The 12,030-nt window shown below is 44.9% G+C and overlaps 1 protein-coding gene across 4 annotated transcripts in view; it reads right to left on the bottom strand.

The window, feature by feature from the left end:
• DNAI1 (dynein axonemal intermediate chain 1) overlaps window positions 1–12,030 on the bottom strand; it is a 131,194-nt gene that overhangs the window by 64,283 nt on the left and 54,881 nt on the right. For all 4 annotated transcript variants that reach the window (XM_072359377.1, XM_072359375.1, XM_072359374.1 and 1 more), the window contains exon 13: window positions 4,881–5,128. In XM_072359377.1, coding sequence (XP_072215478.1) covers window positions 4,881–5,128 — 248 coding nt within the window. The remainder of the gene's footprint in view (window positions 1–4,880; window positions 5,129–12,030) is intronic.

Below are 12,030 nucleotides of genomic sequence, written 5' to 3'. Positions count from 1 at the left end.
AATACAATCTGCTTCCTAGAGGGGCCTTTTTTGTTTGCGTGTGAAGCTGTCCCCAGCAGCCTGGAGAACAGCAAGCGATGCTGGCTTTAAAGGAGCTCTGCAACTGATCTCATTTACTTTCTTCAGCAAGCCAAAACCTCACCAGGTGAGCCTGGGGTGGCTTCAAGAACTGCTATGATTCACTGCAGCTATTTAAGGATTTATTACCACAGAAAGCAGAGATGGAGAAGGGATCAATCAATTGCAAAATTACAGAGCAAACTCCAGTGAGAGAGACTCAGAATCACCGAATATTCTGAGGGACCTGTAAGGATCAGCCACTCCAACTCCTGGCTCCATGCAGGACCACCCAAATTCAAACGCTGTATCTGAAAGCACTGACATAACACTCCTGGAGCTCTGGCTGTGCCTGCTGCCCTGTGCAGCCCGTTCCATGCCCACCGCCCCCTGGTGCAGAGCCTTTCCCGAACCCCGTCCCTCCCCTGGCACAGCTCCGTGCCGTTCCCTCAGCCCATCGCTGTCACACGGAGCAGAGCTCAGCGCTGCCCTCCGCTCCCTGTGAGGAGCTGCAGCCGCCATGAGGCTCCCCTCAGCTCCTCTGCCCTGGCTGCCCCACACACAGCTCGCCCTCCAGACCCTTCCCCTTTTTCTGGGCGCTTCTCTCCAGCCTCTCATTCCCCAGACTGTACCTACAGCCAGGGCTGCCCCTTCCCAGGCGGAGAATCACAGAATCACAGAATTGTAGGGGTTGGAAGGGACCTCCAGAGATCATCGAGTCCAACCCCCCTGACACAGCAGGTTCTTTTATATCTCCAGAGAAAGAGACTCCACAACCCTCCTGGGCAGAATCCAGCAGTTGCTCTTGTTGACCTTCATGTGGTTGGTCTCAGGTGCGCTTTTATATGCTTTACATTTGAGACAGAATTCCATCAATTCAACCGGTAAAGCAATAGGCAAGCTGGCATTCACTTAGGTTTCCTTCAGGAGTTTGCAGGCTACTACTGTGCTGCCTTGCCCATTTTGTCCTAACCACGAGCATCACGTTCAACCTGAATGGCATTTGGCAAAGAGTTACTAGGCAGCAGCCAGCCCTTTCTCCTCCCATGTACAAGCAGAATGCAGAAAATAATTCTTTCAGGATGCCATCTGAAGCTCCATGGCGCCAGCACCACGGCAGGCCAGATCAGATACAGTGCATGCACAAAGAACCGGGTTGTTTTTCCGATCAGTGATCTCTCCATAGCAATCCCAAACCAAGCTGTGCTCATGGGTTGGCCTGCCACAGCTGCGGCCTGCTCCAAGTGCAGCCAATATAAATATTCCCTTTACAGACCTTAGGGTCAGCGCTCTGCACTGAGAGTTTGGTCAGTACTGCTGACTGGAAAAAAAGGTGAGAAAGAATATGTCAGTCCCCTGCAGCAGTGCTGGCACTGTATGAATCCCAGAAGCAAGCAGAAATAAAGTCCTATGGGAAAGTGGACCAGAAGCACGTGGCAGAAACAGATCTGTTGAATAAGATGTGCTTCAAGAGGAAAACTGAACAGCAGAACTTTGACCGAGCAAATACTTTATCACCCGATCCCTGTTTCTGAACTGCTACAGCTTCCAAATGCTTCAAACCTAAAATATTTCAAATATTCAAAGGATGAGGAGTAAGAAGAAAATCACTCTTTTAAGCTGTGAAGAAAAAAACAAAAAGCCTTTTTTTTTTTTTAAAGTTGAGAAGTGAAAACAAAGCTCAAGGGCTGACAATGAAAGGGGATCTCGATGCTAAAAGCCTCTTCCCAGCAGGTTGATTCTTCTACCTGGAAGAGATTGCTCTTGTGGGTCCCGCATGCCAAAGTCTAGTCAAGTTGTGCCGCTTTGGCTACCCTAGTTAAGATCCAAAGCCAAGCTCTGTGACTGAGACACTGAATGAAGGAGATACCCTGTCTAGGGGCACGCTTTATAGGAGTACTCAGTGATGGAGATGATGGGTTTGAGGCACGTGCTGCTTGTTCAGAGCACTGTTTCAATTAAAGTGGGGTTTAGTCTAGCCCTACAAAAACTCTTGCCCAGCAGAACATGATATTTTTGGCACAGTTTCCCAGGATATGACAGCTTTTAGGCAGAGGTCTGACCTCACTGATCTGCAAGATCATTTCCAATTTTATGTTCCCATAAAAGCTAAAGCTTTGGTGACTGTGACAGTCACACTGCGTTGTATGCATATACATTTGTATGCCTGTGTAATTCTTTATTCCTTTATTTTCTTTCTTCATAGTTCTGACTTTGGAACTTAATTGGTAGTAAAGAGTGAGAAATATCTGCTTTAAAACAAGCCAGATTTTTTCTTCTTTTATATTGCAGTGCAACTAAATATAAAGAAGACATTTGCCAAGTCCAGAAGAAACCACTGTTACAATCTTTAAAAATACAGGAGCCAGCATCAGATGGATGAACTCACTAATAGGTAACAGAAATTTTATATTAGATTATTTTTTATCTTAATAATGGGTTATTACATTGGCTTTTTTTAATCCAAACTTTCTGATATACTACTAAATTACTGAAGATGAATTGGCTAAAGAAAAGAGCCGTCAGGCTGTTTAACTCAATTCCTATTTTGCTTTCATTGCAAAAACAATGCACTATTTCAAAACAAAGGAGCCAGGCAGTCCAGAGAACAAAGGTTTTTAATTGTTCTGGAGAATTTTGTTACTTTTCTAATTAGTCTTCGTAGGCATGGGCTTGCAGCCTCTACGTCAGTGAGGACTGCAGAGGATAGTGGTATTGGTGTGGATAGAACAGAGCATATTTTTTGAGTCAAATCTGAGAAACAAGACATCACTTTCTAGAACCATTAAATGCTAGATGAGGAAGAACAATGCAGTGTCTCAACAGAACAAATCATCCTCCAGGACTTATTTTCTCCCAACAAAAGGAGAGAAAACACTTCATAAACCTTTTGCCTAATATTGACAAATAGCTACAGCTCAGATCATTCCAACAAGGTGTACAAGCTCTTTTCCTGATTGCTGTGCTATCACCTTATAACTAACTTTGCACACTCATTTTACAGCAAGGTAAGCCATACACTCAAAAGTTTACTAAAAATACAGGTACTTTACTGAAGAGAAAAAATAAGGGTAATAATTCTCAGCACTCAACCTCCGGAAATAAAACAAACAAATGGGAACTTCAGGCTACTCATACATACTTCTATCCATATCCATTATGTGATTTCTTTCCTTTGCAGAGCTATCTCCCTGGAGTGCCTAATAGTTTTCTTCACCTCTGAACTGTCAGGCAGTACACTACAACTTCTAAAAGCTCCTTACAGATTGCATCTGATGCTGCATGTGGCTGCTGCTGTTCTGTATGCATGAGGCCAACTTCTAAAAGCTCCTTACAGATTGCATCTGATGCTGCATGTGGCTGCTGCTGTTCTGTATGCATGAGGCCAACTTAAGCATGCTCCGTCTTTCCCCATTTTATCAAGGGCACAAATGATCTGTGATTCTGGCATCTCTAAAGTGCAGCAGCAACCATGACCACCTCTAGCATGCTGCAGCAAGGTCATGGAAAGCTCCATGTAGGATTTACTACTTTATTTTTTATTTTTTTTTTACTGGAAGCCTGAATGGCAATTGGAGACGCTTGGAGTTTTCTGCCTCTGGGGCTGTGTATGTGCAAAGATAGATTCTGTGTACGTGTAAGTATGACACACGGTACAGTGAGAACAATCCAATGTTGGGGTATCACACAAACCTGTAAGAAGAGATGAAAATGTTCTCTGGAAGAAAAGCTTTGTCCAGACAGGCAGCAAATACAAAATTTAGATGTCCTCCAACATGTTACTTTTGCATCACTTATCTGTTTATCACGAACACCACTGTTGCTTCTGGCAGGTCCCACATTTACCTACAAGCCCCATTGGGATGCCTTGATTGATTGATTGATTTTTTATTGAAAGATGAGATGACAAGGACCTAGGATTAGGGGACAAATCATGCATTATATGACAAAGTACAGTGAATACTGACCGTGTGCATAGAGCTATGTCTACATTAGGCAGCAAAGCCTAAATCAGGTGCCAGCAAAGCCTGTAGTCCTGACCAAAATATGAACAACTGCACCTCGGCAGGCCCATACAGACTGTGCTAAAGTCTGTGCTGCCACACTTCCACTGCTATGAACAAGATCAGAATTATATATTCCTTTCAGTGCTCCAGTCCTAACTCAGATTATACTGTAGACATAACTACAAAGCTAGCTGGTTGTAGCAACATATTCACTCCAGTCCTTTACAATATCCTGTCTTTGGTGCCTCTTTGTGACAGATGCTATGGAGGCATTTTAAAAGGCATTACTTTAAGAGCATTACCTGCACACTGCAATGCTTAGCTCACTAGAAAACTTCTCAATCAACCACAGGGTGCTGTGTTTTGAATCTCAGTGACAGTCAGTTCTGCAGACAGCTGTCCTTGGGTTTGTTGTGCTCAAAAGAAGTCATTTTCAAGGCTGAGGTATGTGTTTTAGATGGTTCTCATTACTTATTGCCATTGGATTCTGTGTTTGGAACACAGAAAGCGTTGTATGCTGGTATATTCAGAGGTGTTCAGTTTCTCCCCAAATGAAAATAATTTGTAATAATGAAAACTAAGGAGAAATAATTCTGTAAGCAAAATTTTGTAAATGTGTTCAGTTTCTGTTGAGGACCAAGGATTCAAGCAATTTCCTTGCCTTCCTGTGCATTTTAAAACGAACTTTAAATACAACTTAAGTATCACACACTAATGCATGAATCAAACCAACACTTCTGCCCATACAGCATATTTTCCTGCTGTGCCAGTACTCAGCTCAATTAGAAGTTCAGTGAGAGGAAAGAGCACACCCACCTGCCACACTGGATCTGTGTGCTTTCCTGACTTAGCACTGCTCTTGTAGCTCGGCTGGGAAGTTGCCTTCTTAAGGTTGTAGATGGCCACGTTGCCGTCATAGAAGCCCACTGCCAAGAAGTGGGGGTGGTCATTATGGATATCCAGGCACATGATGCCACTCTCACTGCTGAAGACATACTCTGGGAAGGAGGGGTTCTTCATAGTGTAGAGCACAAGCATGCCCTGGCTTTGCTTCATGAAGTCATCTAAACAGAAAAGAGTTTTGCTGTTAAATCCACTCCTAAGATTCTCTGCTACTGAGATATATGATCTGACAACACCTATGCCCCAAACCAACCTGCATGCAAGGTTATGGGAAACATGCTTGTGGTGGGACCAAATGATCATGCTGGGGTGCCTGCATCTGAGCATCCTTTCTGCCACTGATATGTCAGGGATGTAGGGATAGTGTGTGTATGAAGAGAAACTACTTGTTCTAGCAACTTTTCTTTCTAGGATGGAAATTTGAGAGGCCTTGGAGGAAAAGCACATTTCAGTGTCCATAACAATTCTTTCTGTAGGCTTGGATTTCATTAACACTGCACACATTCAGGCAGAATCAAGGATAGATATATTTCAAATTCTGCACTGGCGATATGTGATGTTAAAGCTCATGCTCTTTCTTAGAATCATAGTCTCATTTGAGTTGGAAGGGACTTTTAAAGGTCAGCTGGTCCAACTCCCCTGCAATAAGCAGGGGCACCCACGGCCCCATCAGGTCCTCAGAGCCCCTCCAGCCTGACCTTGGGTGACTCCAAGGATAAGGCATCCATCACCTCTCTGGGCAACCTGTTCCAGTGCCTCACTGCCCTTTAGCAATCTAAATCTCCCCATTTTTCATTAAGAGCATTTCACTGAAGTATGTGTAAAGCATCAAATCTACTGACAATACAGAAAACTGTACAATGCACAAGTCACTGCACCTTTATGTTCAGCTTATGTCCAACATCTCTTTGTGTGGCACAGAAGCTCTTTCTAGATAAGACTTTCCATTTTTTTTCCTTTTCTGCCTTTTTTTACCTCTCCTCTGTGCTGCCTGAAATTCTCTCTTCTATTCTCAATAGGATCATCTTTCTCTTGTTTTCTTTTTCTATTCTGTCCTCCTGACTGTCCTCTACAGGTTTTTTTGCTTGCCTAAAAACCAATTTCTAAATTCTTCTAACAGGGAAGAGAAGCTGCTGATGTAGAAAACCTCTCCAGAAGCAAAAGAGGAGCTTTCCTAATCTATCAACCAAGTGCTCTCTTTCACGTCATCCTAGCCATCTCTACAAATATATATTTTTTTCACAGTCAAATGCCCTCTGTATATAGGAAACAAATTCACTGCTCTCTGTGCTGCAGGTACACTCTACTCATCTTATTTCCAGAACAGTGCTTCTTGCCTTGCCTAACATTTTGACCACCCTGTAGGATAAGGACTTGGTAAATGTGTGCCGTAGTGATAACACTAACTTCAGAGTACTTTCCTTGTCAGGAGGCTGAACCCAAATCAACTTACAGGTAGGTACAGGCACTGCTGACCTCAAGTTTATCATGTCCATATAGAACATCCAATGAGTTACTTTACTAACTCACACATAGTAAAACTACTGTTTCTGCATTGTGTTTGGATGGTGGACTTTCCAAGTATGCTGCAATACTTTTCATGGTCCTTCTGTACAGCCAGGCAGGGAAAAGGGTTTCCTTATTTTGCAGAAAGGCAAGATTCCAAAACTAGCATCACTTTAAATGTATTTGACCACAAATAGCGTTATTAGCATATTTTGTTTGGAAGAGGGAGAAACTTTTTCCTAGAATTCTAGATGAAAAGGAAGCAAACTTGTTTTCCCCGTCAGAGATTTTCCCTGTCCTCAGAATTCACAGACTTGACTTTGCCAAGTAATGTCACTGAACTGGGATTAGGTTGAGGTCCAATCCTGACAAGACACCCAGGAGGCTGTGAAGGTGACCTACTAGGAGTGACTCACATTAAACGGACTAGAAAGTCAGATCTGTTGGACAGCCTTTGAACTCAAGCTGAACTGTGCTCTTATTTCTCCTGAGGTGTGCTGAGCAACCAGGCATATTTCCAAAATCTCCATGATGCGTGTTCATTTTCTACCTGTTGGCACTGAGTTCATAGAATCATAGAATCATAGAATTACTCGGGTTGGAAAAGACCTTGAAGATCATCAAGTCCAACCGCAGCCTAACCAGTAGCCTATCTCTTAAAAAACAACCACAAAACAATACCACAACAACAAACCTCTGCTAAATCATATCCCTGAGTACCACATCCAAGCGGCTCTTAAACACATCCAGGGATGGCGATTCAACCACCTCCTTGGGGAGCCCATTCCAGTACCTAACCACCCTTTCTGTAAATAAGTTCTTTCTAATATCCAACCTAAACTTGCCCTGGCGCAACTTGAGGCCATTTCCCCTCGTCCTGTCACAAGTCAGTAGTGAGAATAGACCTGCCCCACTCTCACTGTAAGAACCTTTCAGGTACTGGAAGACAGCAATAAGGTCTCCCCTCAGCCTCCTCTTCCTCAGACTAAACAGCCCCAGCTTCCTTAGTCTCTCCTCATAGGGCTGATTCTCCAAGCCCTTAACAAGCCTCGTTGCCCTTCTCTGGACCTGCTCCAGTACCTCCATGTCCTTCTTGTGCTGAGGTGCCCAAAACTGGACACAGTACTCGAGGTGAGGCCTCACCAATGCTGAGTACAGGGGCAGGATGACTTCCTTAGTCCTGCTCACCACACCATTCCTGATACAAGCCAGGATGCCATTGGCCTTCTTGGCCACCTGGGCACACTGCTGGCTCATATTCAGCCGACTGTCCATCAGCACACCAAGGTCCCTTTCCGTCTGGGAGCTTTCCAGCCACACCTCCCCAAGCCTGTAGGGATGCCTGGGGTTGTTATGACCAAAATGCAGGACCCGACACTTGGCCCTGTTGAAACTCATTCCATTAACCTTGGCCCATCGATCAAGTCTATCCAGGTCTCTCTGTAGTGCCCTTCTCCCCTCAGGCAGATCAACACTCCCTCCCAGCTTAGTGTCGTCTGCGAACTTACTGAGGGTGCACTCAATCCCCTCATCCAAATCATCAATGAAGATGTTAAACAGAAGCGGCCCAAGCACCGAGCCCTGGGGGACGCCACTTGTGACCGGCCGCCAACTGGATTCCACTCCATTGACCACAACTCTCTGGGCCCGGCCATCCAACCAGTTCTTCACCCAGCGGAGCGTGCACCCATCCAAACCACGGGCAGCCAGCTTCTCTACCAGAATGTTATGGGGGACAGTGTCAAAGGCCTTACTGAAGTCCAGGTAGACCACGTCGACAGCCTTTCCCTCATCTACTAAGCGGGTCACCTTGTCATAGAATGAAATCAGGTTAGTCAGGCAGGATCTACCATTCATAAACCCATGCTGACTAGGCCCGATCCCATGGCTGACCTTTAGTTCGTCCATGATGATACCTGAGATTATCCTTTCCATAACCTTCCCAGGCACCGAGGTGAGACTGATGGGCCTGTAGCTGCCAGGATCATCTTTCCGGCCCTTTTTGAAGATAGGCGTCACATTTGCCAGTCTCCAATCCACCGGGACATCCCCAGTCAGCCAAGACTGCTGAAAAATTATGGACAGTGGTTTGGCGACCACATCCGCCAACTCCCTCAGAACTCTAGGGTGCAACCCATCCGGCCCCATGGACTTATAAACATTCAGCTTTCTAAGTAGATCCAGGACCATCTCATCACGGATCACGCAAGGCTCTTTTGGTTCCCCCTTCCCGTCTACCAGTGTAGGGGGCTGCGTTCCCAGGGAGTTACAAGCATAACTATTGAAGACCGAGGCAAAGAAGGTATTAAGTACCTCAGCCTTGTCCCGATCCTCAGTGACCAAGTTGCCCTCAGAATCCAACAAGGGATGGGGATTTTCCTTAGCCTTCCTCTTGGTATTGATGTGTTTATAAAAACATTTACTATTCTCCTTAACCTTAGAAGCCAAGCTCAGTTCTAGCTGCGCCTTGGCCTTCCTAATTTTCTCCCTGCACAGCCTCACTACAAACCTGTAATCCTCATAAGTAGCTCCCCCATTCTTCCAGAGACCGTAAACTCTCTTTTTGTTCTTTAGATCAAGCCAAAGGTCTCTGGTCAGCCAGCCCGGCCTCCTCACCCGTCGGCTCATCTTTCGCGATTTTGGGACAGTCAGCTCCTGCGCCTTTAGGACAATTTCCTTAAAGTATTCCCAACCTTCCTGGGCTCCCACACTCTCCAAAGATACTCCCCAGGGGGCCCTCTCAACCATAGTCCTGAGGAGGTTGAAGTCCGCCCTCCGGAAGTCCAAGGTGGCAGTTCTGCTGACTCCCCTCCGCGGTTCGACAAGGATCGAGAAATCTAGCATTTCATGATCACTTTGTCCCAGACGGCCTCCAACCTTTACATCCCTCACCAGACCATCTCTGTTAACAAACAGCAGGTCCAGAGTTTTGTTTCCCCTTGTCGGCTCCTTCACCAACTGTGTCAGGAAGTTATCTCCCACACACTCTAGGAACCTCCGAGACTGTTCCCTGTTGAGGGGCCTTGGATGGCTGTTTCCTGTGCTCTCTGTGCAGAGAGCAGAGAGACACTGCTTCAGAGGGTGATTCAGCCCACCAAAGATTTGAATTACTCTTGTCCAGGCCACCACTGAGGATGCAGGCAGCTTACTGAGATAATGTTGTGAGAACACAGTGAAGCAAAGGGTGCAAGCTCAAGAACTGGCAGTGGTTGCTGCACCCCTGCTAGAGTCAAAAGCAGCAACGTCAGATCAGAAGCAGCTGCACTGTGCTGCTCTGCACTGCATGGATACACCAGCACACACAGGAAGAGGTTAAAGCATCTGCCCTTTGCAGACCCATGAAGTGCAACTTGAAATGTGGCTCTTTTTCTGAGATACAAGGGCTGGAGACACTAGAGATACTGGACAGTTATTCTGACAAGCATGCCAGCAGGAGTTGTATTCCACTTTACAGGAAGACGCAAAGCAGTGCAGCAAAAAGAGAAAAGTGAACAGACTCTTGCTGTAATGAGGAAGAGCTGTATGTGATGAGGATCCTCAGTGTTCAACTGAGCAGAGGTTACATATCAGAGCTTGACACATAACAAGTCCTTTTTGGAAGGGAAGCTTTGCTAATGACAGATGCAAACAGCATTATTACTGGTCTCAACCAGGAGAACTGAACTTGAAAGTATCACATGCAATCAGAAATAGGTTTCAAACCAGCCATTAATGCAATCTAAAATATTAATCTGCATTTGCATATATAGTTGGGTGGATTCGACCCAAAGTCTTTTCAGAAAAATACTGATTTAGAGGGAGAACAGTACCTTGAAATATCACCCTGTTATCTGCTATCACCCCATGGCTCATGCATATAAATCCTTTGTTCTGAGGTTTACAAAGCGTCTGCGTTAACAGATTTTTTTCATTTATAGTTTTCCATAGCTGAACTTAAAAGCATCACTATGTGTTCAATATCAGATGAAGATATTCTGTTCGTTGGACAGAATCATTTTTTTTCATCTTTCCCTTTTGGATCACCAAGAAACTCATGAGCCTTGCATGTTTCTCCTCCACTTCTTACTAAATACTTGTTGGCCAAACCTGGGAGCTCAACACGACAGCCGGAGAGCCGTGCCAGTTACAATGCTTGGGGTAAATCCTGTATTCATCAAAATTTAGAAGCAAAAATCTTCAGTGGTCATGAGTTAGAGATTTTTTACTACAGAAGAAGGCAATGCTACAGTTTCTTGTGTCTTAAACTTGCAAACTATTTTATCTCTGGAGGACTTAAAACCCCAAACAGCACTGCCTTCTATCTTAAATCCCAAGATACATGTCTTTTTATAAATCAAGACCACCAGCTGACTCACAGATACAGCTTGTACCAAGAAATCACCACGCTAAAAGGAAACACCATTGCTTAAAATCTGCCCATCTATAAAAAGAAGCAAGACGGAGAAGAACGGCTGCGAACAGCTGCTTGTATCTGAGCATCACAGCTGCAGAAGCACATCTACATTCCTTTCCTAGATATGCCCACACTTTGATGAGCTTGCTGCCTGGGGCTCTCTCATTTAGGGGTGGATTTTGGAGAAGCCAAGGGCCGTGGCTGGCTGTGCCTTTCACCCAGCTATGCGATATCCCCCAGTGAGCAGAGATCAGTTTCAATGACAGAAGTTTTGGTACCCAAAGAGTAAGCTCAGCTGCTTACTTGCCTTCCAACTGTTTAAACAGTAAAGGACAAAAAAGGTTATCTGCAGTCCACTGAATGTCCCCAAGTAAATTATTATTATCACTCAGTGTTATAAAACCCTCTGCATATTCTAAGCGTATCCCCATGCTACAACCTGCACAGCACAGATGACTGAGCAAGCCACAAATTAATGAATTCTCAATACATTTTTCTTCTATCAGTGAACAAAACCTGTGCAGTGTGGCACTGAGCACAGGTTCATCTACCCTGCTTCAAAACACACTGAGTGAGCTTGTGCTGCTTCAGCAAGACTCTCTCCTCACTGACTTAAATAGCTCTGCCAACTCCACACTTCCCTGTGGTTGCAGAATGGGCATGCTTGTAAGAAGTGAAACGGCTGGCAAGTCGAGCATTACTGTATGCCAAATCTTCAGAAAAATCAGGAAAGAGCACATTTTTCTGTACAGCTCAGAGAATCTGAGTATGTGTTGAATGCATTTTTAAAGGCTGATGAGGACTAACAATAATAACTGGAAATTTTATAGCACTTCAGAGTCCTTTAAGCATCTGCAGCACTACTTCTTATAGCCAAGGGAAAGAGAAAGGTGAATGGAGGGACTGCCCAAGACATCACAGCAAGCTAGAAGAACTGGGAGTAGAACCAGGAAGTCACAGGGCTCTGCTCAAGGTTCCCTCAACCCAGGATCCCTGAGAGATTTAAACTGGAATCAGTGAAGCTCACTCTGCTTCTACTCCTTATAACAGCCACCAGCACTCAAGTATATTGCTGTTTTGACACAAACCTTGATCTCTGTGGACATGGCTATGAAACTCACTGTGGGCAGGGAAAATTCAACTTACACCAAACGACCCAAACAA

The sequence above is a fragment of the Excalfactoria chinensis genome, chromosome Z (genome assembly GCF_039878825.1).
Source record: "Excalfactoria chinensis isolate bCotChi1 chromosome Z, bCotChi1.hap2, whole genome shotgun sequence".
NCBI lineage: Eukaryota > Metazoa > Chordata > Aves > Galliformes > Phasianidae > Excalfactoria > Excalfactoria chinensis.
Note: the sequence above shows the minus strand (reverse complement) of the source record. Positions and strands in the feature narration are given on the sequence as shown.